The 27,783-nt window shown below is 42.6% G+C and overlaps 1 protein-coding gene and 1 long non-coding RNA gene across 2 annotated transcripts in view; one reads left to right on the plus strand and one right to left on the minus strand.

Moving 5' to 3' along the window:
* Positions 1-16,886, minus strand: part of LOC140205931 (excitatory amino acid transporter 5-like) — a 67,422-nt gene extending 50,536 nt beyond the window's left edge. The window contains exons 1-2 of the mRNA XM_072273827.1: positions 16,746-16,886; positions 16,309-16,388 (exon numbers count right to left, since the gene is read on the minus strand). Of these exons, the coding sequence (XP_072129928.1) occupies positions 16,309-16,388; positions 16,746-16,886 (221 nt within the window). The remainder of the gene's footprint in view (positions 1-16,308; positions 16,389-16,745) is intronic.
* LOC140205935 (uncharacterized) lies at positions 136-27,724 on the plus strand. Its single transcript, XR_011888013.1, has 3 exons — positions 136-317; positions 6,529-6,625; positions 27,041-27,724. It is a non-coding gene; the product is annotated as an uncharacterized lncRNA (long non-coding RNA).
* Positions 27,725-27,783: the final 59 nt, after the last annotated feature.

Below are 27,783 nucleotides of genomic sequence, written 5' to 3' on the forward strand. Positions count from 1 at the left end.
CAACAGCCCTCTCCCGAACAGAATCGCCAAAAACAATTTGTAGCAAAAAAACGGCACATGCACGCATACGCATGTCACGCATGCGCATTTGTGCCCGCGCAAGGCTTCATGGTCATTGTAGTCGTTTTGGCGTAAACACAACGTATTTGACTGCTACTGTACTCTTGTCCGTTGGCAATCATGCCCCCCACCCCCCGGTCGGCCGGTCCGCAAGAATATTGTCAATATGAAACCTGTCCGCACTGCAATAAAGGTTGGGGACCCCTGCTCTTAAAGACCATCAGGACCACCTATGTCTGTGGAGTTGCAGGAGATGGGTGAGAGTTTTAATGTTAATTGTGTCCTTGATGTTTACTAAGGAGAATATCATGGCTGCCAATGAAATGAGGTTAATAAGGTGTGAGGTAGTAAATAGCGAAGTCACGTGCATATTATGAGGAAGGAAATATCTGTAGCCTTGTAGAGCAATAAGGTGGGTAAATCCTTAGGGTCTGACGAAATACACTCTCAGACCATAACAGACCAGGGAAGAATTTGCAGAAGCCCTTGAAGAGATATTTCCTTCATTGTTAGCCACTGGCAAAGTTCCAGAAGACTGCAGAGTATCTAATGCTGGTCCATTGTTCAAGAAGGGTTGTAAGGAAGAGAAGGTGGTGGCGTGACACAGTGCGCGGCCTTTCCGGTGATGAATATCTGTTATCTGTTAAGTAGGAGGCTGTGCACAATTCTGATTTAATGGGAGGCAGACTTGAGGGCACAGAAGAACGTCTGGTGAAACTTATGCCGCCGCTACTGTGTGATCCGAAATCTCCGGAGGGGAAGGCCCCAAATCCTCGGCTTTGCCTGTTGCTTGGCGGCCAGGGCTGGGGTCGAAGCGCTCAGCAGAGATGGTGCTCGGTGCTCGGTGTCGGAGGGCTGGTCGGAGGCTCGAAGTTTTCAGACGGACTCAGAGTCAGACTGTGGTCGGGTGCTTTCAGGATACTGCATCAGCAAGTTTGCGGCCCTGGAAGCTCATGGCAGGGAGAGTTTCTCCCTTCTACTGTCTGTGTGAGATGTTGGGGCTATCGGGACTTTGTGATTTTTTTTACCGTGCCCATGGTCTGCTCTTATCAAATTACGGTATTGCTTTGCACTGTTGTAACTATATGTTATAATTATGTGGTTTTTGTCAGTTTTAGTCTTGGTCTGTTTTGTGTTTCTGTGATATCATACTGGAAGAACATTGTATCATTTTTTAATGCATGCATTTCTAAATGACAATAAACGAGGACTGAGTGTTCTCATAATCTAATCTAATCTAAAAAAAAATCTAAGGACAAGCCAGGGAACAACAGGCTATGAGCCTGATTTCATTTGTCAGGAGGTTACTGGAGGGAATTCTGAGGGATGAGATTTACCATGACTTCAACAGTCAAGACATGATCAGGAATAGTCAGCAAGGTTTTGTGCAGGGGCAGAGATGGTCTGACAAATCTTTTGGATTTTTTTGAAGGGTTAACTAAGGGGATGGATGAAATTAGGACAGTGGATGCTTATATAGACTTTAATAAGGCCTTGATGAGGTCCTCCATGACAGGCCGATCTGGAAGGTTCGGACGCATAGGATTCAGGAGGAGCTAGCGAGGTGGATTCAGAATTGGCTCAATGGTAGGAAGCAGAGGGTGATGCATAAGTATTCACTCCGTTTAATATGACACACCAAATCATCACTGGTGTAGCCAATTGGCTTTAGAAGTCAAATAATGAGTTATATAGAGATCTGTTTTTTTTTTGAGACCTGTGTGCAGTCACGGTGTTTCAATTGGTTGTAGTAAAAATACACCTATATCTGGAAGGTCCAACTCCTGGTGAGTCAGTAGCCTGGCAAAAATTACACCATGAAGACAAAAGAACATTCCAAACTACTCCACAAATAGGTTATTGAAAAGCCCAAGACAGTAGATGGATACAAGAAAATTTCCAAGTCACTGAATATCTCTTGGAGTACAGTTAAGTCAATTTTCAAGAAATGGAAAGAATATGGCACAGCTGTAAATCTGCCTAGAGCAAGCTGTCCTTAAAAACGGAGTAACCGTGCAAGAAGAGGACTAGTGAGGGAGGCCACCAAGAGACCTACAACAACTCTGGAGGAGTTACAAACTTCAGTGGCTGAGACAGAAGAGGCTGCGTTTACAACAACTGTTGCCCAGGTGCTTCACTAGTCGCAGCTTTCTGAGAGAGTGGCAAAGAGAAAGCCACTGTTGAAAAAGAACACGCGAAATCTCAGCTAGAATTTGTGAGAATGCATGTGGGAGACTCTAAAGTCAGCTGGAAGGAGGTTCTATGGTCTGATGAAACCAAAATTGAGCTGTTTGGAAGTCAGACTAAGCACTATTTTCTGCATAAGGGAAACGCTGCACATCATCAAAAATACACCATCCCTACTGTGTAGCCTGGTGGTGGCTGCATCATGCAGTGGGGATGCTTCACAGCAGCATGTCCTGGAAGGCTTGTGAAGGTAGAGGGTAAAATGAATGCAGTAAAATACAGGGAAATTCTGATGTAGTCTGCAAGAGAACTGTGACTTGGGAGAAGATTTGTTTTCCAGCAAGACAATGACCCCAAGCATAAAGCCAATGCTATACAGGAATGGCTTAAAAAAACAAAGTTAATGTCTGGAGTGACCAAGTCAGAGTCCACACGTCAATCCAATTGAGAATTTGTGGCTGGACTTGAAAAGAGCTGTTCACTCACGATCCCCATGTAATCTAACAGAGCTTGAGCAGTTTTGTAAAGAATAATGGGGGAAAATTTCTGTGTCCAGATGTGCAAAGCTGATAGAGACCTATCCACACACACTCAACACTGTAATTGCTGCTAAAGGTGCATCTACTAAATACTGACTTGAAGGGGGTGAATACTAATGCAGTCAATTATTTTGTGTTTCATTTTTGTAATTAATTTAGATTACTTTATAGAAAAGATGTTTTCACTTTGACACAGAAGAATCTTTTTTCTGTTGATCAGTGTCAAAAAAAACAATTAAATCCACTGTGATTCAATGCTGTAAAACAATAAAACATGAGAGCTTCCAAGCAGAATGAATACTTTTTATAGGCACTGTACGTGCTTTTATAGCATTAAACTGCTGCCACAATTAGCTGATTAGATATTTGCGTTAAGGAGCAGGTGTACAGGTGTATCAAATAAAGTAGCCGCTGAGTGTATAAGGGAAGGAAGATTAAAGTGAAACTGTTTATCGAGTTTCTAATGCACAGCTTGAGTACGCTGATAGTTTAGGTGATGATATTACAGGAAATATGAAATTTCACAGGAGAGGAAGAGATTTATAAGGATGTTGCAGGACTCAAAATGTCTAATTATAAAGGATGATTCAATATGGGGTAATTGTTTTCTTCAGAATAGGGGAGACTGAGGAATGAAAAACCTTTGAGAAATGTAGATAGTATAAATAAATATTTCATAAGGCCTGGGTGCCAAATATCAGGGGCACAGATTGAATGCAATTGCCTGATAGATTATAGGAGATACGAGGAAAAGGCTTTTCATTTTGAAGGTGGTAGGAGCATGGATGTCACTGCCTAGAAGACTTATAAAGACATAGCCCACCACCATATCGCAAATGTAGTTAGATATATAGCTTAGAGGGCAGCTAGCTAAAGGGCTAAAGATGAAGTAGCGGAAGTGGGATCAGGTCAGGTGGCTTATTTTCAATTGACTAAATGACCTTTATGCTATACATTTTCTATGATTCTATGGTTCCATTATTTTCAGGATTCACAACATCAGCAATCTCTCCTAAAGTTCACAACACCTTAGGTCATTGGATGTCCTAAGGTTCCGGTCTCAGCAAAGATGATCTGCTATTAGTGATAGATTACTAAAATATGTTAAATTGGACATAGTTTGTTGCACCATCAAATCATTGAAAAACTGAGAGCCAAAACCATTGTTGACAGGCAATGGAAGTGAAATCCTCAGACATTCTGAAGCAGAAGCACACAGCAATCTCGGATCTCACCTCTTTCTGAAGTCTAAGCTTGCCTTTCACTCATTGAAGCGCTCTTCCTTGAACAAATGTATTGAATTGTCTCTTCTTCTGAAGACTCTTGTCCCACACCAACCACATTTTCATCATATGGCAGATTGTTCTGCTCTGTGGTCCTGCTCCTCATCCTTGCCTTCATGTTGAGAGCCCAGAGGAATGGGCACCTACACACTCATTTCTGGCAGGTAGAAGACGTGGGCAAAAGGAGTTGCTGAGGTTTGGATCCCAAACTCAGCCAACCACTGAAACACATTCTATGCTTACAACAATAATACCCACACTTTTCTTCAATTGGCTCACCTCCCAGATATCAACATACTACAATTTGTTGAAGATTCCTTGTAAAAGCATACCTTGGAGAAGGGTTTCCTCTTACAGCCAAACACCAAGGTTTCTCATTCTTAAAAACACATATTGGTTAATCGCTACAGCCGTGGCATCAGTGATGAGAACACAAAAGCATGCTTCTTCTAAATACTTCCACAATCTGTGAGCAATGCACACACTGTTGATCAGCCAAAGGGCTAATGTCTCATTAATAAAGTGTGCCTGTGTGATTGGTACAACAAGTAAGCACCTATAATGCTGAAAAGAAATACTGAGGCCTGGGACCTATGACCTATGAAGAGCCATGGATCCTTAGGAACCACGCACAAAATGCTGGAGGAACACATCAGGCCAGGCAGCATCTATGGGGAACAGTGCAGTTGACATTTCAGGACAAAGCCCTTCGGCAGGACTGGCCTACCGAGTTCCTCCAGCATTTTGTGTGTACTGCTCGGATTTCCGGCATCTGCACATTTTCTCCTGTTTGTGATGGATCTTTGGGAAATGTTTTTTCTTTGGTTACCATATATTACCAGAGAAATACAGAAAAGGCAAAAACCGTTGTGGAGGCATCACATAATATTCTTCATATCTGTCCAAAGCATAATAAAATGCAAATTTCAGAGTGCACAAAAAAAAACTTCATCCTGGATTTTCCTGAAATTTCTTCTAGATATTTCAATTTTGATTTTTCTGTTAGATTATTAAATAATTTAGTCTCTGTCTCCAATTTATGGTCTTCTTTCATTGATTTAATACTTACAAACCGGAAAAACGATATCACATATGTGAAATAGATGTTTAGTCACATGGCTGGTGTTACTTTACATAGCAGTTAACCATTCCCTGTATCTTTATATATGGACATGGAGGATTATGAAATTACAAGGTTTGCTGTTGCCACTTAACTGTCTGCAATGGTACAGCAAGATTTTCAGCAAATAATATTCAGACTAAACAGCTCTTGACTCATGTTAAGTGGAAAGCAGATTTCCAGTTATAAGAGGCTGAATCCGAGTAGCAGAATTGGGTTACTGAAAAAGTTCTAGATAATTATAGCATTTGGTATCTGGTATTAAGTATAAACCAGTTCAACAAACATCATTGTAATTTTGTGAACACCGTGGAAACGGCACATAGGTTACTTCTCAGAAACCTTTCTGTGGGTTGCTCAGTGGGACAGATGCTTAGTCTCTATACTGACAAATTTTCTTCATTATAGCACAGTAGAACACAGAAAGATGATCATAAAAAGTCTTGTAGCCTTATGCACTACAAGATTGACAAGGAGCCATGTCATCTCTTGGGAGAGGCAAAAACATAGCCAATTTTTTTGAAAATTGTGCTTGTAGATACATCTTGAAGATAGAATGAAGGTTAGAGAGTGAGAGATGCAGGAAAGTTTAGGGAGGGAATTGGAAACCATGGAACAATAGCAATTTAAAATTTGGGATGCTCAAGAGACCCAAGTATGAGAAGCATTGATTGCTGGTGGGATTGTAAGGCTACAGAAGTTAGCAGGAAAAACAGGACAAGATTGTGAGGGAGAGGTGTTGGAAAACAAAGTCATGATTTTAAAATGGAGGTGTTGCTCATAAGATCTGGAGCAAGAAAAAGAAGAGGATAGTGCAGGTTTAAGCAGTGACGTTATTTTATGGATGGTTATAAAATTGGAGGTTGATCAGATGTTTAGGGCGCCACGTATTAATGAGTGCAAAAATAGCAAGATCAGGCATATTAATGCATGGCAGAGAGACTGGTGTAGGGGGCAGGATATCGGGTTCCTGGATCACTGGGGCCTCTTCTGGGGGAGGTACGACCTGTACAAAAAAGGACAGGTTACATCTGAATCCAAAGGGGTCCAATATCCTAGCAGACAGGGAGGTTTTAAACTTATTTGGCAGGGGGATGGGAGCTGAAGTGATAGGAGTGAGGAAGAGGGAAACAGAAATAAATCAAAGATAGCGTGCAACAGAGATGATACAAAGGACAGGCAGGAAATGAGACATAATCACAGCCAGTGGGATGATTTATAGGGCAATAGAGGTGTGATGCATTTAAAACAGAAAGCAACAAATACTGGACTGAAAGTGTTATATTTGAATGCACGCAGCATAAGAAATAAAATGGACGATCTTGAAATTCATTTACAGATTTGCAAAAATGACGTTGTGGCCATCTCTGAAACTTGGCTAAAGGATGGCTGCTATTGGGAGCTGAACGTCCAAGGATATACGGCGTATCGGAAAGGTAGGTTAATCGGCAGAAGGGGTGGTGTGGCCCTGTGTATAAGAACTAGTATCAAATCCTTAGAAACGGATGCCATAGGATCGAAAGGTGTAGAGTCTCTATGGGTTGAGTTAAGAAATTGCAAGAGTAAAAGGACCATAATGGCAGTTGTATACAGGCCTCCAAACAGCATCCGGGCTGTGAATTACGAATTACAGCAGGAGATAGAAAAGGTGTGTCAGAAAGTCAATGTCATGATAATCGTCAGGGATTTTAACATGAAAGTGGATTGGGAAAACCAGGCCAGTACTGGACCTCAAGAGAGAGAATTTGTAGAATGTCTAAGGGATGGCCTTTTGCTGTTGAGCCCACTAGAGGATCAGCTATGCTGGATTGGCTGTTGTGCAATGATCCGGAGGTGATAAGAGAGTTTAAGATTAAGGAACCCTTAGGGATCAGTGATCACAATATGATCAAGGCAGCATCTCTAGGAAAAGGTGCAGTCGACGTTTCAGGCCGAGACCCTTCGTCAGGACTAACTGAAGGAAGAGTGAGTAAGGTATTTGAAAGTTGGAGGGGGAGGGGGAGATACAAAATGATAGGAGAAGACAGGAGGGGGAGGGATAGAGCCAAGAACTGGACAGGTGATAGGCAAAAGGGGATACGAGAGGATCACGGGACAGGAGGTCCAGGAAGAAAGACGGGGGGGGGGACCCAGAGGATGGGCAAGAGGTATATTCAGAGGGACAGAGGGAGAAAAAGGAGAGTGAGAGAAAGAATGTGTGCATAAAAATAAGTAACAGATGGGGTACGAGGGGGAGGTGGGGCGTAGCGGAAGTTAGAGAAGTCGATGTTCATGCCATCAGGTTGGAGGCTACCCAGATGGAATATAAGGTGTTGTTCCTCCAACCTGAGTGTGGCTTCATCTTTACAGTAGAGGAGGCCGTGGATAGACATGTCAGAATGGGAATGGGATGTGGAATTAAAATGTGTGGCCACTGGGAGATCCTGCTTTCTCTGGCGGACAGAGCGTAGATGTTCAGCAAAGCGGTCTCCCAGTCTGCGTCGGGTCTCGCCAATATATAAGAGGCCACATCAGGAGCACCGGACGCAGTATATCACCCCAGTCGACTCACAGGTGAAGTGTTGCCTCACCTGGAAGGACTGTTTGGGGCCCTGAATGGTGGTAAGGGAGGAAGTGTAAGGGCATGTGTAGCACTTGTTCCGCTTACACGGATAAGTGCCAGGAGGGAGATCAGTGGGGATCAGTGCATGCTTCCTGCACGCATGCAGAACTCGTTGACTTTATTAACTTTGCCTCCAACTTTCACCCTGCCCTCAAGTTTACCTGGTCCATTTCCGACACCTCCCTCCCCTTTCTAGATCTTTCTGTCTCTGTCTCTGGAGACAGCTTATCCACTGATGTCTACTATAAGCCTACTGACTCTCACAGCTATCTGGACTATTCCTCTTCTCACCCTGTCTCTTGCAAAAACGCCATCCCCTTCTCGCAATTCCTCCGTCTCCGCCGCATCTGCTCTCAGGATGAGGCTTTTCATTCTAGGACGAGGGAGATGTCTTCCTTTTTTAAAGAAAGGGGCTTCCCTTCCTCCACTATCAACTCTGCTCTTAAATGCATCTCCCCCATTTCACATACATCTGCTCTCACTCCATCCTCCCGCCACCCCACTAGGAATAGGGTTCCCCTGGTCCTCCCCTACCACCCCACCAGCCTCCGGGTCCAACATATTATTCTCTGTAACTTCCGCCACCTCCAACGGGATCCCACCACTAAGCACATCTTTCCCTCCCCCCCCCCCTGCATTCCGCTGGGATCGCTCCCTACACAACTCCCTTGTCCATTCGTCCTCCCCATCCCTCCCTACTGATCTCCCCCCTGGCACTTATCCGTGTAAGCGGAACAAGTGCTACACATGTCCTTACACTTCCTCCCTTACCACCATTCAGGGCCCCAAACAGTCCTTCCAGGTGAGGCAACACTTCACCTGTGAGTCGACTGGGGTGATATACTGCGTCCGGTGCTCCCGATGTGGCCTTTTATATATTGGCGAGACCCGAAGCAGACTGGGAGACCGCTTTGCTGAACATCTACGCTCTGTCCGCCAGAGAAAGCAGGATCTCCCAGTGGCCACACATTTTAATTCCACATCCCATTCCCATTCTGACATGTCTATCCATGGCCTCCTCTACTGTAAAGATGAAGCCACACTCAGGTTGGAGGAACAACACCTTATATTCCGTCTGAGTAGCCTCCAACCTGATGGCATGAACATCGACTTCTCTAACTTCCGCTAGGCCCCACCTCCCCCTCGTACCCCATCTGTTACTTATTTTTATGCACACATTCTTTCTCTCACTCTCCTTTTTCTCCCTCTGTCCTTCTGAATATACCTCTTGCCCATCCTCTGGGTACCCCCCCCTTGTCTTTCTTCCCGGACCTCCTGTCCCATGATCCTCTCGTATTCCTTTTGCCTATCACCTGTCCAGCTCTTGGCTCCATCCCTCCCCCTCCTGTCTTCTCCTATCATTTTGGATCTCCCCCTCCCCCTCCAACTTTCAAATCCCTTACTCACTCTTCCTTCAGTTAGCCCTGACGAAGGGTCTCGGCCTGAAACGTCGACTGCACCTCTTCCTAGAGATGCTGCCTGGCCTGCTGTGTTCACCAGCAACTTTGATGTGTGTTGCTTGAATTTCCAGCATCTGCAGAATTCCTGTTGTTTACAATATGATCAAGTTCACTTTTAAATTTGAGAAGGAGAAATTAAAGCCCAATGTGTCAGTATTTCAGTGGAATAAAAGAAGTTACAATGGCATGAGAGGGGAACTGGCCAAAGTTGAATGGAAGGGACACGAGCAGGAAGGACAGCAGAACGGCAAGGGTTGGAGTTTCTGCGAAAAATGAGGGAAGTGTAAGACATATATTTTGAATAAGAAGACATTTTCGAATGGAAGAAGGACATTACTGTGGCTGACAAGTGAAGTCATGGCCAAAGTAAAAGCAAAAGAGAGGACATTCAAGGAAGCCAAAGCTAGTGGGAAGATAGAGGATTGGGAAGCTTTTAAAAACTTGCAGAAGGAAACTAAGAAAGTCATTAGGAAGGAAAAGATGAGTTATGAACAGAAGCTGGCGACTAATATCAAAGGTATTAAAAGCTTTTTTAAGTATATAAAGGGTAAAAGAGAGTTGAGGGTAGATATAGGACCAATAGAAATGACACTGGAGATATTGTAATGAGAGACGCAGAGATAGCAGAGGAACTGAATGCGTATTTTGCCTCAGTCTTCACAGTGGAAGAAATCAGCAGTATACTGGACATTCAAGACTGTCAGGGAAGTGAATAAAGTATGTGCAAGGGCTCAGGAAGCTTAATGGTCTGAAGGTGGATAAATCGCCTGGACCTGATGGAATGCACCCTCAGGTTCTGAAGGAAGTAGCTGGAGAGATTGCAGAGGCATTAACAAGGATCTTTCAAGAATAGATAGATTCTGGCATTGTACCGGATGACTGGAAAATTACAGCTATTTAAAAAAGGTGGGAGGCAGCAGAAAGGAAACTATAGACCTGTTAGCCTGACATCAGTGGTTGGGAAGTTGTTGGAATCGATTGTTAGAGATAAGTTTACGGAGACCTGGAGGCACATGATAAGATAGGCCAAGGCCAGCATGGTTTCCCGAAAGGAAAATCCTGCCTGACTAACCTACTGCAATTTTTTGAGGAAATTACAAACAGGGTAGACAAAGGAAATGTAGTAGATGTGGCGTACTTGGATTTTCAGAAGGGTTCAGAAAAGATTCACAAGAATGATTCCAGGAATGAAAAGGTTACTGTATGGGGAACATCTGGCTGTATTCCCTGGATAAATTAATGACTTAGATGAGGGAATTAAATGCAGCATCTCCAAGTTTGTGGATGACACGAAGCTGGGCGGCAGTGTTAGCTGTGAGGAGGATGCTAAGAGGATGCAGGGTGACTTGGATAGGTTAGGTGAGTGGGCAAATTCATGGCAGATGCAATTTAATGTGGATAAATGTGAGGTTATCCACTTTGGTGGCAAAAACAGGAAAACAGATTATTATTTGAATGGTGGCCGATTAGGAAAAGGGGAGGTGCAACAAGACCTGGGTGTCATTATACATCAGTCATTGAAAGTGGGCATGCAGGTACAGCAGGCGGTGAAAAAGGCGAATGGTATGCTAGCATTCATAGCAAGAGGATTCAAGTACAGGAGCAGGGAGGTACTACTGCAGTTGTACAAGGCCTTGGTGAGACCACACCTAGAGTATTGTGTGCAGTTTTGGTCCCCTAATCTGAGGAAAGACATTCTTGCCATAAAAGGAGTACAAAGAAGGTTCACCAGATTGATTCCTGGGATGGCAGGACTTTCGTATGATGAAAGACTGGATCGACTAGGCTTATACTCATTGGAATTTAGAAGATTGAGGGGGGATCTTATTGAAACGTATAAAATCCTAAAGGGATTGAACAGGCTAGATGCAGGAAGATTGTTCCTGATGTTGGGGAAGTCCAGAACGAGGGGACACAGTTTGAGGATAAAGGCTGGTACAGGGTTCTGAGTTGGATGATCAGCCATGATCATACTGAATGGCGGTGCAGGCTTGAAGGGCCGATGGCCTACTCCTGCACCTATTTTCTATGTTTCTATGAGTTCGGGAGAATGGTGGGGGGGGGGGGATCTCATTGAAACATTCCGAATGGTAAAAGGCCTGTACAGATTAGATATGGCAAAGTTATTTCCCATGGTAGGGGATTCTAGGAAAAGAGGGCACAACTTCAGGATTGAAGGACATCCATCTGGAACAGAGATGCAGAGAAACTCCTTTAGTCAGAGGGTGGCGAATCTGTGGAATTTGTTGCCATGAGCACCTGTGGAGGCCAAGTCATTCGGTGCATTTAAGGAGGAGATAGATAGGTTCTTTATTAGCCAGGACATCAAAGAGTATGGGGAGAAAGCAGGGGAGTGGGGATGACTGGAAGAATTGGATCAGCCTATGATTGAATGGTGGAGCAGACTCGATGGGCCAAATGGCCTACCTCTACTTCCATATCTTATGGTCTTATGGTGTTATAGATGTGCAGAAGAATATTCAAATCTGCAGATAATAGATTCATGCATGAAGTTATCAGTCATGATGAACTGAGGCAGGGGAAATATCCAACAAGGTACAGAGATTATCCATGCTTCCCATTAAGTCTAATGTTACTACCTTATCATTTTTGTGTTACTACTTATAACTCTTCTTTTTTCAAATAAATATGGAATTGATTTGACATGTTCCAGTGCAAGCGAACATTCCCTAAATCTAGGAAGTGCTATTGCCAGGTATTCGCAAAGCATCTGCCCAGTACTCTAAATGTTATCTGGAGCGTCAGCTCAATCCATCTTAAAGATTCTCATTCTGCTTAAGACTGCATTCTTATCTAATGTTTACCACGCAACTCAGAACTCTTAAGTTATGCATTGTCCTTAAAAAAAATCAATATTTTTGCCATGTGCTTGGAGTCTTTTCTAATTTGTGTCAGAAAACCATCTACGTTCATTTGCACACAGCAAATCATCACGCATCAGGCAGAGATGCAGGCCTCACTTATCTACACAGGGTGTCAGAGTTCAAGGAAGGAGAACATTCAGACAGTTTACCGAAGTTAAAGTAAACAGTGCACAAGATGGATTCAACCACAATAAAAGATCAAAGAGCAGTTTATCAACTTCAATTGCAGCAACTGAATGCAGCATTGCAAGGTAAGAAGATGATCAACTCAACCATGTCACTCAAGAGGACAAGATGATATGAGTTTTGGACCACCACATGCACTCTGTTCAACACTGTATATTTTCCAGTTAAGTGAAAAGAGGGTACAATTTATCTTGTTCCTTCATATCTTTGTCACAATACTGAATCTTCCTATTCTAATTTCAAGAAATTCCTCTGTGCTTTGTCTGCTGAAGTTGTGAACGATCTACGTCATATCCAATAACAAAGCAGCTGTTTTAATCAGTGCACTGTTCGTCCAGACACCGGACAAAGAGTTGAGGTCAAGATTCAGTGCACCCACGAGCATTAACACAAGGTAGACTGGTGTATTGATGAATACAGATAATCTGCAACAACAGTAATTCCATTGAGCTTCAGTAAAGCTTTCGTCAAGGTTATTTATGGTAGGCCAGTCCAGAAGATTATGATACACAAGATCCATAGTGACCTAGAATCATAGAGTAATCCAGCACAGAAATGGCCCTTCTGCCCAACTCATAAATACCAACCAAGGGGTCAGTCTAAGTTAGTCCCTTTAGCAAACATGTGGAGACCTAGGAGATTGGATTCAGCTTCATCATGGTCATAGAAGACAGGGAGTGGTGGTCAAGGGGTGTTATTTTGACTGGAAGACTCTGACAAGTGGTATTCCACAAGGATCAGTACTGAGACCTCTGTAATATTTGAACTAAAGTGTAATTGGGATGATTTTTGTTGAAATACAACATACTAATTAGCAAAGAAGTGTGGACGAGTCTGAGGTATTGCACTTTTGGAGGCCAAATGGAAGAGGAAAGTATACAGTAAATGGCAGGAATGTGAGGAGGACCGATGTATTAAGGAATCTTGGGATGCAAATACCTCACTCACTAAAAGTGGAAAAACAAGTAGACAGGTGATAACGAAGAGGTTCACAATAGGTTGCTTAGATTAGAAAATATTAGCTATGAAGGGAGATTGGATTGTTTTCTTTTGAGCATTGGTGGCTGAGGGGTGACCTGATAGAAGGGCACCATAGTAATGTAGCGGTTAATGTGACACTATTACAGCTCGAGGCATCAGAACCCAGAGTTCAATCCTGGCATTCTCTGTAAGGAGTCTCTGTATGTCCTCCCCGTGAAATGTATGGATTTTCTTCGGATGCTTCAGTTTCCTCCCACAGTTCAAATACATACCGAGTAGATTATCTGGTCATTGTAAATTGTCTTCTGATTAGGTTAGGGTTGAATTGGGGTTGTCCAGGGTTTCTGTGTGGTGTGGCTTGAAGGGCCGTGAGGGGCTATTCTATGCTCTATCTCCAAATAAAATAATTTAAAAAGTATATAAACTTCCAAAAGGCATAGGTAGGGTAGATAGTCAAAGTCTTTCTTGCAGGAGGGAATTGTCAAACACCAGAAGGCAAGACTTAAGGTGCGGTAGATAGTTAACAAGTCTGTGGCATGCTATTCTACCAATAGTGTTAAAATTTTCTTGGAGATATCCTTCTAGTCAATGACAGTCTGCAAGATATTTATGATGGAACATGAAATTATATTAGTGGCAGGAGATACAGTATAATCAATCATCTTGCTGCTGCAGATCATCTTTATTGGCATTTAGGATGAGAGATTTCTAAAAGTCTTAAGAAGGCGGCATCCATCAATAAGGACCATCACCATTCGGGACCTGCCTTCTTATCATTACTACAATTGGGAAGGAGATACAGGAGCCTGAAATGCCACACTCACTGTTTTAAGATCAGCTTCTATCCCTCTGCCATCAGATTTCGGAATGGTCCACGGACACTGCATCATCATTCCTCCTTTCCACTATTTATCTAATTTTGTAACTTATAATAATCTTTAAATCTGTTGCTGCAAAAGAACGAATTTCATGACATACGTCCAAACCTGGTTCTGAAAAGGAGCCATGACTGACCACACAGCAAAGGGAAGATAGTCACAATGCAGCTGGTCGGGCTGGAACCCTTCCTATTGCTTCTGTGCCTCCTATATTGCTGCCACAGCTGCCATTAGAGAATCAGGAACATCCCTTTATGAATCAGATAGAAATTTTCCAGTGCTTACAGAACACAGGATCAGCTTGGCTCAAGAATTCCTGCTGGTTTTAAAGGCTGGCTTTGTGAACTGCGGATCTTTAGTGAAAAATGCAGGCATTTAGGATGTGGGATTTCCATCTTCTCTTTGTTCAGTGCAATATTAAAGAAGAGCAGCCATCCCATTTATTTGCTGCAATAAAAGACCCATTGCACAACACCAAGAAAATAACAAGAACTCGCATGATAACCAATATCACTAGGATTCATTACCTGCTTAATTACTTTATTTGTTTGGTGAGTGAGCCTTGCTGTGTTCATGTTGATTGCTCCAAATACAAAACACTGAAATGACTATTTTGCAAAAGTAATTCAGTGTCACGTCATGAACGCTGTAGTTGCACCACAGAGGTTGTAGCTATTTGTTTGTATCTACCTGCTTCCCAACAAAAATCCAGATCTGTTGGTTTAAATCAAATTCTAACAGATGTTATATTCTGTTTAGTGAAGTCCAAAAAATGACGTTATGTCAACTCCTAGTTGACAATCAGCAATGAAAATTCCACCATAGCTAATGAGTGACTGATAAACATTATTCAAGAAATTCGGACACATATAATAAAAGCTTTAGACACTTCCTGGATTCTGTCTCCTCAGTACAAAGTTGTAAAGCTTTTGTTGTGTGTCTCCAAATTTCTTGAATAATTCTCCTGCACTGAATTACTTTCCATTTAAAAATATGTAGCTGTGCAACAGAAACACTCTTGTCAGACCAGAGGTAGGAAAACTGAATTAGAATGAATTAGTCACCTTCTGCTAGTTATTGTGAAGGTTCCTCATATCATCAAGTTCAAGTTCAGTTTTTTTTGTTATTCAGCTGTACACATGTATACCACCGAATGAAACAGAGTTCTTCCAGACCAATATGCAAAATACAGTACATATAACTTACGCACACAACACAGAACGTAATATCACCACAAGTAAACTAACAATTAATAAGGTGCTTATAGGATACAAGTTAAAAAGTAAACAGTATAATGCTACTGGCACTTTTTACTTGATGAGCATACTTCATAAGTGGTAGCAGGGAGTTCAATAGTAGTCTTTTGGCCTGGGGGAAGAAGCTGCTTCCCATCTTAGTAGTTCTTGTCCTAATGCTATTGTACCTACTGCTGATGGCTGATGGGTGGGAAGGGAGTTCAAAGGAATTGTTGGACGGATGGGAAGGATCACTGACCACGCTAAGGGCCTTGTGTATATAGAGCCCCTGATAACATAGAGACCCTAATGATCCTCTCAGCAGCCCTTGCAATCTTTTGTAGGGACTTGCAGTCAGATGCCTTGCAATTCCTATACCAGAAGGTGATGCAGCTCGTCAGGACACTCTCGATGTACTCCTGTAAAAGTTGGTTAAAATGGGTGGGGGGGGGAGCCTCACTCGCCCCAGGAAGTGGAGATGCTGCTGTGCTTTCTTGACCAATAAGGTGGTGTTGAGGGACCAGAATTGTGCCAACACAATGCCAAGCAGAATTTGACTAGGTAAAACATCCCATCATCTAATCACTCAGTGTTCTCACTTACACGAAATCTATGATGCCCATCATCAACATCACACTGAGAGGGCACGACATTTGAGTCACACGTTATTCTGGTGGCATGGCATTATTCTGACTCCTCACTCTTAAAATGATTTTGTCAAAAGGCAGAGCAGCAGCTTGGGACCAGTGCCAGTCCTCTCACCTAAATTGACACGTCATGAAAGGTGATTAAAAACATTCCTGACATAGAAATGGAAATTTTCTAATATTTATTCGTGGAATAGAAAAGAATACACAACAAATGAATGGCTGCTGGGACGTTTTACACTGACCTTGATACCACCAGTGGAAGAATTAACATTTTCAGCATCCTCATCAACAGCTCACCGGGGAACTGGAAATACTTAATTTCCTAAAAGAGAAGTCACAAATAGATAATCTACCAGGATAAGGCCTGAGTGAAAGTACTAATATTGTGTGTAATAAGAATGAAGCAAGCTCTTACATATAACTAATTTGAATAAAATATGAAATAACTTTGGCTCAATTTAGAAAAGTAATTAAATAGGTATTTGAAAATCTGATAGTAGCCCTTGATTTTTGTTGTCTGAAGAATGAGTGGGACAAGGTTACTGATGTTAATTGGAAAATTATTGTTGTTTTTAAATGCCCCCGTTCTGTTTGGAATGATCAATTAAATAGATGATCAAATAGATTCAATATTGTTTGCTGTAAGTTAATTAAAATCAGGTGTTTTTAGCTTGCCTACCTGTTCAGAGAGATGCCTGGTCCTCAGGAAAAATCCCAACGAGCAACCGATGATAACGGACAACACAGAGAGAATTAGCAAACCATTCCTTTTAAAGACATCCTTGATCTGAACTGAGACTGAAGCGATTGCCACTGTCATTGTGCCCTGGTCTCCTGACTTTGGAGAGACCCACTACTCCATACAATGGCAGTGCCCTGACTACCCACAGACGGGAATTCAAAGCAAGCATCCCATATCTGGGCTTTGCACACAGAGAAGTCAATGCCCGTGACCTCTGAGCTAAACTTCATCAAATAAAAAGCATGCACAGATGCCACTATTATCCTAATGTGATGTCTCTGATCTTATTACCAGAGAATTCATTAAGGCGATTATTGACCAACCTAAGGCTGGGCTCTGCCAGCTCTGAGGCAAGTATCTTAGCTCCTGGCATTGGACATTTGATACGGTTCTGACAAAAATGTTAACTAGTACCAAAATACACCTTTTTATTCTGTAAATAGCTTCCCCTTCACAATCCAAGAATATTAATGTTATTTCTAGTACACAAGTGTAAAGGATAACAAAATAATTATTATTCAAGATCTGATACAGCACAAAAAGCACAGTAAAGAATACAGTATTAATAAAAACACACAATTAATATAAATACGTAAGATAGTTTATATACATAGATTGATTGTATGTCCATAAAGTGACACTAGGCACAGGAGTGTCTGTACATAAGGTGAATGACAGGAAATGATAAAGTCGTGGTGGTTGGGGGTGTGGAGGTATGAGTTTATGGGTGAGAGTGGTGATCAGCCTTGCTGCTTGGGGAAAAGTAACTGTGTTTGTGTCTGGTGGTCCTGGCATGGATGCTATGTAGCCTCCTCCCTGATGGGAGTGAAACAGTCCATCCGCAGGGCGGGTGGGATCCTTCATGAATTTACTGGCTCTTTTTTGGCACCTATCTCTATATACAGTATGTCCTTGATGGTGGGTAGGCTATGATGGTGTCAGCAATCCCTCGTAGAGCCTTCCTGTCTGCCGCAGTGCAGTGATGCAGCTGGTTAGGATGCTCTCTACTGCACATCTGTAGAATGATGCGAGTATAGATGCACATAGCCCAGCTCTTTTCAGCCTCCTCAGAAAGTAGAGCCACTGGTGAGCTTTCCTGATTATGCAGAATGTTTTCTGGGACCATGAGAGGTTGTGTGAGATATGCACTCCCAGGAGTTTGAAGTTGCTCGCAATTTCCACTGCCATCCTGGTGATGTAAGGAGGGGGGGGGTGTGAGTGGTGTGAGTTTTCCTGAAGTTGGTAACCATCTCCTTTGTCTTGCTAACAATGAGGAAGAGATTATTTGCCTGGCACCAGGCTTCAAGCTCTTCCTCTTCCACTCTGTAGGCCATTTCATTGTTGTTTGTGATGAATCCCACAACTCACGTGTCATTGGCGAACTTCACAATGTGATTACTCAAGTGTTTGTCCATGTAATCATGAGTAGAGTGTACAACAATGAGCTCAGCATACAGCCGTGGGGGGGGGGGTCACCTGTGTTGAGGATAAGGAGGGAGGGAGGGAGGAGCAGTTGTGCATCCTGACTCTCTGAGATCTGTTGGTTAGGAAGTCCAACATCCAGATACTCAGAGGTGTATTTAGACCGAGGGGTAGGGGTTTGTTCACCAAGGTCTGTGGGACAATAGTGTTGAATGCCAAACTGAAATCCAGAAACAGCATTCTGACAAGTGTCATTGTTTTCCAGGTGTGTCAGGGCTAGGTGCATGACAGATGCTATGGCATCCATCGTAGTCTGTCAATAGGCATATTGGTGGGTAGCCAATAGGGCAGGAATGCAGTTTTTGATATCTGCCACTACCAGTGTTCAAAGCACTTTATGATGATTGCCGTCAGTTTCACTTGCTGGATCTGATTGTTTAATTATCATTTTCTTTGCAGTTTAACAATTAATTATCTGCTTGTGTTTTAAGTAGTCTTTATATGCCTAACAGTTTATTATACCTCTAGTGGTTATATAAAGTATTATTCTAGAAAGCTCTGGAAGACCTGCACTAGCTGAATTGTGCTTTTCTTATTAACTTTTTACTGCAGTATTGACTATGTACTTTCTAACTGGATTATTATTATCTATAGATTGGAATGGAACTTCCCTTAAATCAAGTTTTATGCCTTGTTCCTGACTTGTAAAAGGACCTTGAATTTAAACACCAGAATCCAACATACCGGGCAGTAGCCGTTTCGTTCTGAAGGTGTAAAGCTCTTTGGTACAGGACTGATCATGGCTAATTTGAAGCATATGGGGACAGCAGCCATGACGACTGATTTGTTGAAGATGTCCATGAAGACGTTAGTGAGCTGGTGTATACACTCCCCAAGTACTCGGCGCGGGATGCTGCCTGACCTAGTGGCCTCTGCAGATTCCTTCTCACGTCTGCTGCTGTGACAATCAGTGGCTGATCAACAAGGAGGAGGGTAGCTTTCGTGACCAACATCACGTTGCGTGCCTCGAAGCATATATAAAATTATTTAACATGAAATACATTCCCTACAAATCCTCCCCCCAGCACCAACCATAGCTAACACACCTACAAAACCCTTAGTACAAAACCCTAAGACGCATTCCCTACACTCCCACAAGACATAAGCATTAACCCCACCACCTCAGCTAACTCCCCACCAACTCTCGCCAAAAGAACCCAAAATACATCCTAACTCCCCCTCTGCTCCAGCCTAAAACTAAATATTGCTAAAAAGAAACTATATTAATTTTAGTTTTGAACAAGAAAACAAATAGGCTCAAGTTTTTAAATGACTCAGTTGATCAACTGGCAGTCTGATTATGAAGTGCACAACGGATAACCTCTTTTGGGCAGTAGAGGATGACAAAGGGAAAGAAGCAGGCAGACAGAAAGCTAAAGACTGCACTGGTGGGTAAGAAATCAAACAGATTTTGTGGGTGTTATGAAGAGATAATGTTGAGCATTGCTGAATGGGACATTAGATCACAGTTTTAGACAGAAAAGGCCTAGTGAATATCTGAGAGAAAACTTCAGAAGACCTTTTAAAACTAGGATTGATTTGTCTGGTCATTCAATGAGATTAAATATAGAATCTGTACTTAAAGCCTAAATTTTTTTGAAAAAGACAGAAAATACTTAAAATAGTAGGTCAGGCAACCTTTGTGGAGAAAGGGAGTTAACATTCCAGATTAATGCACTTACATCAATTCTGCTTTTATTTCAGATGTCCAGAATTCAAAGTATTTTGCTTTTGGGCTTTACAACATTTTCTATGTAGATGGTTATTAGGATATACTAGAGAATGTCTCATCCACTACCCTGAACTATCAGCTCCTCCATTTCATGCATCATGGTTGCATTAGGTATCTATGGAAAATACACTGCCCCATCTTCTCTCATTGCAACTCCTAAACTCATGGTCTTTAAAACATAAAGCTCAAAGGCAGCAGTCACATATTCCACTATTCCAATACTAACATATGTTGGATTTGGAAATTTATCACTATATCTTCATAACCACCAGTCATACAAGATAAAACATCCCCCCCAAATAGCATTTGAATTGAATTGACTTTATTTCTTACATCCTTCACATACATGAGGAGTAAAAATCTTTATGTTATGTCTCTATCTAAATGTGCAATGTGCAATCATAGTAATTTATAATAATTTATAATAAATAGAACAGTCAATGTAATACAGAGTACACTTAAGTCAGCGTGAGTTCATCAGTCTCACGGCTGGTGAAAGAAGCTGTCCCAGAGCCTGTTGATCCTGGCTTTTATGCTGTGGTACTGTTTCCCAGATGGTAGCAGCTGGAGTAGATTGTGGTTGGGATGGCTTGGATCCCCAGTGATCCTACGGGCCCTTTTTACACACCTTGTAAATGTCCTGAATCATGGGAAGTTCACAACTACAGATGTGCTGGGCTGTCCACACCACTCTCTGCAGAGTCCTGCGATTAAGGGAGCTAGAGTTCCCATACCAGGCAGTGATGCAGCCAGTCAGAATGCTCTCAATTGTACCCCTATAGAAAGTTCTTAGGGATTTAGGGGTCCATACCAAACTTTCTCAACCGTCTGAAGTGAAACAGGTGCTATTGTGCCTTTTTCACCACACAGCTGGTGTGTACAGACCATGTGAGGTCTTCAGTGATGTGGATACTGAGGAACTTGAAGCTGTTTACCCTCTCAACCCCAGATCCATTGATGTCAATAGGGGTTAGCCCATTTCCATTCCCCCTGTAATCCACAACCAGCTCCTTTGTTTTTGCAACATTGAGGGAGAGGTTGTTTTCTTGACACCACTGTGTCAGAGAGATGACTTCTTCCCTGTAGGCCACCTCGTTATTGTTTGAGATAAGGCCAATTGATGTAGTGTCATCAGCAAATTTGATTAGCAGATTGGAGCTGTGGTTGGTGATACAGTCATGGGTATACAGGGAGTAAAGGAGGGGACTCAGTACACAGCCCTGAGGGGCTCCTGTATTGAGAGTCAGAGGGTTGGAGGTGAAGGAACCCATTCTTACAACCTGCTGGCGATCTGACAGGAAGTCCACGATCCAGCTGCACAAGGCAGGGTCAAGCCCGAGATCTCTGAGCTTCTTGTTGAGCCTGGATGGAACTATGGTGTTGAATGCTGAACTGTAGTCCAAGAATAGCATTCTCACATAAGCATCCTTCTTCTCCAGATGTGTAAGTACGATATGTAGAACAGTGGCTATTGCGTCATCTGTCGATTGGTTGTGTTGGTAGCCGAACTGTAGGGGGTCCAGTTTGGGTGGTAGCAAGCTGCAGATGTAACGCTTAACCAGCCTCACAAAGTATTTTCTTATTATTGAGGTTATTGAGGTGAGTGCGACAGGACGCCAGTCGTTCAGGCATGTTACCTCGGCCTTCAGGAATAACAATGCACATGAACAGCCACTGTTAAAGAGGGTGGCTCACCACCACTTTCTTAAGGGCTATTTGGGATGGTTATTAAGCGGTGGCCCAATTAGGAGTGCTCACGTTCCACTATTAAAAGAAAAATATATATCATTTGAAAAGGAATTGCTTCACAAGGTCAAATGTTGGAGGATAATGCTCACATTCAGAAAAGCGAATAAAATAGCTCCAACAATGATCTAGAATTAGAGCAAGTCAGGACAAAATGCTTCCTTCATTAATGAAATGTCTACAACCCTATAATTTAAATTAGAGACAAAGTGGGATATAACTAATTCTCAGATGGAGTTTAATAATGCATGTCCACAAAATTTTATGAATTTGAGATGCTGAATTATTTTCCGTCCCCATGTGACTTAAACTATGTCATTTGCTCTCTTGAAGCACTAGTGATTTTCAGATTATTGATAGAGACGCTGAAATCAATCCTCCCAGTATTGATTCTCTAAGATTTAATAATAAACAATATATGTAAATATGATGCCATTAACAGAAATATAATTACTTATCTAATTCAAAGTTTGCCTACTAGTTCTTAGTGCAATGCCTAGGGCTAGTGAAAATCTTGAGGCGTAATATTATGTAATACATCACCCCAGATTTAGAAATATCCCTTGCCAGAGGGCTAGACACACTGGATGCAGGAGGATGCTTCCCCATTTTGAGGAGCCTACAACAAGGGGTTACAGTCACAGGATACAGGGCAAGATAATTATAGAATAACTAGAGCGCAGAAGGGCATTCACTCCATCAGGTCCACTCTAGCTCTCTATTGGAGTAACTCACTAGGTCCACCTTGGCCTCTTTTCCATTGCCCTGAAAATTGTTCCTCATGCTATATTGATCTATTTCTCTCTGAAGGCCACAGTGGAACTTAACTTCATCACAAATACAGGCAAAGCACTCCAGATTCCAAGCACATATTGCGTAAAAACTCATGTCACCAAAAATTCTCTTCCCCTACATTTCTGTGTCCTCTAATCCTCAAACTCTCCAAAACAGGAAGGGCCTCTCATTGTCCACTTCTGTCAATTGCTGTCAGTGCTCTCTCTTGCAAAGAAAGCTCCGCAATCTGCCCTTCAAGACTGAAGTGAGAACATTTTTTTTTTCACTTAAGAGACCAGTGAATCTGTGGAATTTTCTACTACTAAAGATACTGAAGACCAAGTGAATGAATATACTTAAGAAAAAAGAAAATTTTTTTTGGATACCAAAGGTATAATGGGAGAATGCAAGAATATAGAGGTAGAGGATCAACCACGCTAAAACTGAATGACAAGGCAGCCTACTTCTATGTCTTTTTACTTTGTCTCAAAGAAATTCAACTGGAAAGGTGATAATCTTCTTTTCCTAAATCCATGTTGAAATTTGTTAACAATTCTTCTCCCTCAGGCACATCTTTGGCCAAAGGGCAGAGCATTTCTTCAATCCACAGAAACAATCCTGGGGTGAGGAAAATCGGGGGGAATAGTGGTTTCAGGATAGCAAGATGGAAGGAGTGAAGGAAAACCTAATACAAACAATTCTCCTCTCTGAGCATCTTACCACATACTTCAGTCCAGAGTTCACTGGTCACAAAAGGGCTCAAGAATGCCATTAGTCAATATGTGTTTCTTTCTTTCTTTCTCTCTCTCTCTCTCTCTCTCACACTCACACTCACACACACACACACACACACACACACACACATAAAGATCAGTGATTTCTAACAGGGGTGATACCATCCCCCAAGTGGGCATTAGGGAAATAGAAGTCATGGGGGGGGGTTCAAGATTCTTGGGGAAGGGTGAAAAGCACCACCCCTAACTTGAGGCACAAGACCTGACTGACCGTTAGTAGAGCAGGCACTTCCAAAGGAAAGGATGAGGCACTGGAACACAGGAAGAACCATAGCTCTGCAGGTGTTGAATACTCGTCGTCACAACGCATCTGAACCACAGCAGTCGCATCTGACTTTACCAACCAAATAGACATTATTGGGGATGCATAAATTAGCAACCAGGGTGCCCAGCAGTTCCCCTTGACTTGTGATATGGAATGAGTTCATGCAATTTAACAGTTGTTAAGTCAGGTACACCCTCCTAACTTTCTCTACAGATCTACAGAAAACAGATTGCACAATGATACAGTGCTGGCCTGAACCAAATGGTAAAATAGAGCCAATCAGTGAACTTGCCAACCTGAAGTTTTTGACACCGTGGTTGAATTTTTGCTCAAAGTTGACAAGAGCTTGGGAGACAGGATTGAACTTTTACGTGGAGATGTGGCACACCTATCCAATCTGTATGACAAAATGAACATTCTAAACATGAAAATCTGCAGGGTGAGAATTTCAATTATAATTCAGGCAAAAAGTGTAGCGTCCACTTTTATTGAAAAATTGGAAATACATAAGCAGAATATTTGGAGAAGAATGTTCTCATAGTTTCCCTGCATGGAAAGAATGGCACCCTTTTTCACAGATGGTGATTTGCAAGAGTACTGCTTACACCTACGGAGGTTGAAGATACTTCAACCGAATGTAGATGCTCTCCAAGGTGGTCTCTTTTGCTTCGACAGAATCTTCCGGAGACTATCGCGGCTGACTGTATCAAAGGCCTTGGTTAGGTCAATGAATGCCGTGTACAGCCCCACGTTCTGTTCACAACACTTCTCCTGTATCTGGCACAGGATGAAGATCATGTCAGATGTGCCTCTGTTCGCTTTGAATCCACACTGACTCTCTGAGGTTGCCTTCAGCATTGGTAGGGATGATTCTGTCCAAGAGATTTCTGACAAGGATCTTCCTGGCAGTGGACAGCAGGGTAACACCTCTGTAGTTTGAACAATCCAATTTCTTGCCTTTGTTCCTGTACAGGGAGACAATTACAGCATTGCATAGGTCATTTGGCGTGAGCCCTTCTTCCAATAAAGTGTGAACAGGTTTGTGAGCTCGCTTAGGAGAATGTCTCCACCCATTTGGTACACTTCTGCTGGGATCCCGTCAACGCCTGGGGCTTTATGGCATTTCAGCTTGGAAGTAGCAGCTTTGACTTTGTCCAGAGTTGGCAGGCCATCAGCATAATCCTGACCTCATGCCGGGGAATCATTTCAATCAATGCCCCTTGTACTTGATGATTACCCCCGAAACAGCTCTCATAGTGCTCTGTCCATCGCCTCATGATGACTTCCTTGCCTGTTAGCAGGCTGGAGCCATCCAATGAGTGTAAAGGGGCTTGAATCTGTCGAGTCAAATGATATACTACATGCAGCAGTTCGTAGAAGGCTGGAGTGTTGCCAGTGCCTGCATGGTGCTGCATTCGTTCACTAGGGAAGTCCACCAACTGTTTTGCATTTGTCTGTTTGACTTGGAGCACAAATCTGTATTCATCTGTATTCTGCCTCTGCTGCCTTCTCGCTCAAACAAAAACCATGCAAGAGCCCATCTCGAGCTTCTAATTGCAGCCAACTATGCTCTTATGCACACAGAGGATGCGCTACAGGCTGTGGTCACTCAGTTCACCAAGGCGGCAAGGGCTCTCAGGTTAACGGTCAGTCTGAAGAAAACAATGATCCTCGTGGCATTTACAAACCCACCTTGGATCACCATTAATAACCATCCTCTCACCATGGTTGGGCAGTTCACCTACCTGGGCAGCATCATCTCCAACGATGCTACAGTAGTAGGGGATGACAGTAGTAGTAGACAATTGACTCACGGAGCGAGCAGTGACTTTGGCCGCCCCCAGAAATGTGTGTGGAAGCACCACCAGCTGAGTCTGTCCATAAAAATCCATGTGTACAGGGCTGCCATTGTCACAACACTGCTGTATAGCACTGAAGCCTCTGTCTTCTACTGCAAGGAAATCCAGTTGCTCGCTCGCTTCCATCAACGCAGCCTCCGCACCATTATGGTTATTAGCAGGCAGGATTGTGTCTCCAACAACGAGGTCCTGAAGAGGACTCAACTACCAAGCACTGAAGCCACTTTGCTGCTCAAGCAGCTCTGCTGGTCAGGCCATGTGTCATGAATGGACAACTTCAGGTTACCAAAAGCAGTACTCTACAGAAAACTCTCTCAAGGCAAGAGATTGTGGTACCCCACTCAAGAGGTACAAAGACCAATTTAAACGGCAGCTCTCTCAGGAAAATAGCGAGGTCAGTGAGTGGCTGTGGCTGGCTTGTGACAGAGACCACTGGAGACACTGATCTACGAAGCAGCCGAGAATTTTGAGGAATCCAGAAGAGCAACTGCTGAAGAGAACAAGAGATGCAGGAAGGATCCTACTACCTAAGTGCCTGCATCCCATCCGTTCCTGTGTCCCTAATGCTCCAGAGTCAGCAGATCCAGAACTGGCCTCTGCAGTCACCAACAATCATGCTGTTGCTCCTGAGGACTCTTCTTCCCTCCTGATCTTCGCAAGCGAGGAACCAGTCTTCATCATCGTTTACACCTGCAGTCACTGAAGAAGGATTTTCAGAATCGATTCAAATACAAGGATTCAGACGATCTGGAAATTCCAGGCTGGCTAATGAACCCATTTCTTTGCAAGTTGGAAGAACAGGAAGAGAGCTTGCAAGAAGAAATTATCAAAATTCAGAATGATGAAGAAGAAAAAATGCTTTTCGAAAATATTGATTTTTGTGGTATTTGGCTTCACTATCATACAAAGTTTCCTGGTCTTTGAAGAAGAGCTGAACTGCTCTTCATTGCATTTCCATCCTTGTTGAAAGAGGCTTCAGTGCAGTGAACCACATACTCACAAAAAACCACTTGGACGTTGTTATGCGTGGGGACTTAAAGGTTCTTGCTGTCACAACTTGAACCAGATATTTCAATTCTTGCTAATTCAACCTCAAGGATCACATTGATATCGAAGTTGCTGTTCAGCGTACAGGTCCTGTGTAAGCTAGGTTTAATGACAAATAAAAAATTTAAGGCAGTATAATTTTTCACCAGTTAGCATATAGTAGATTTGTTTTTACACTAGGGGGGCGCTGGGAAGTATATTGTGCCTGAGAGGGGCATTGGCAAGTATGAGTGTGCATTAGGGGGGCTTTGGCAAGAATCAATGTGCTTTGGGGGTCATTGGGCTGAAAAAGGTTGGGAAACACTGATACAGATTATTAGGATAAACAGATCCTTGGATGCCACTGTCAGGATCTGTTCATAGTCAACTTGGCTATACCCCATGAAGAGATTTAAAATGAAAATAGAAAATCATGTAAGTACTTGGGAGGCTAGACAGCATTTGTGGAAGAATAAAAAATAGTTTTAACATTTCAGATTAACGATGTTTATCGGAACAGAAATTAAATAGAAATTATATCTACTTTGTTACAGAGAAAGCTGAGGGGTGGAGAGAACAAAAGGAATATCTGTGGCAAGATTGGGCTGGGATGAGGGAAGACTGAAAGGTCCAGATTGAAGTGGTGCCATCTTGAGAGCATGATGAATACTGTAGATGCTCTGCCTGGAAGAGATCCAAATGGAAGGAGATGATGAAAAAAAAACAAGAAATAAAATAATGCTGGATCTTGGATATAAGATGGCTCCTCCTGAGAGTCTTCAAAAGTTTGATATCTGAGAAGGCGGAATTCAGGGTTGTACTCTAAGAATTGGACCTTGACCAGATAGTAGATGATACCCCTCAAAACTACACTGGGCTTTGATGAACACACACTCAAGGTACAAGACACAGTGGAATGGAGAATTAAAGCAAAAGGTAATTGAGAAGTCGAGGTAAACTCTATGAATTGAATAACAGTGTTTTGCAGTAACTCAATCTGCATTTTCAGAAAGAAGGAAAATAAATGATGCGTGCTCAGCATGTTGGGCAGAAAGAAACAGAGTTAATCTTTTGGCTGGATGGTCCTGTCATTAGGATGGAGTAGAGATAGAAACTATGACAAGGTTATTTGTGGTACCCCTCGTACAGGACTAGTGTACCCTAATATTGATAGTCACATCATCCCATCCCAGCGAAACACACAAAATGCTGCTGGAACTCAGCAGGTCAGGCAGCATCAATGGAAATAAATAAACAGTTGATGTTTCAAGCCAAGACTCTTTTTCAAAACTGGAAA

The sequence above is a fragment of the Mobula birostris genome, chromosome 12 (genome assembly GCF_030028105.1).
Source record: "Mobula birostris isolate sMobBir1 chromosome 12, sMobBir1.hap1, whole genome shotgun sequence".
Classification (NCBI taxonomy): Eukaryota; Metazoa; Chordata; class Chondrichthyes; order Myliobatiformes; family Myliobatidae; genus Mobula; species Mobula birostris.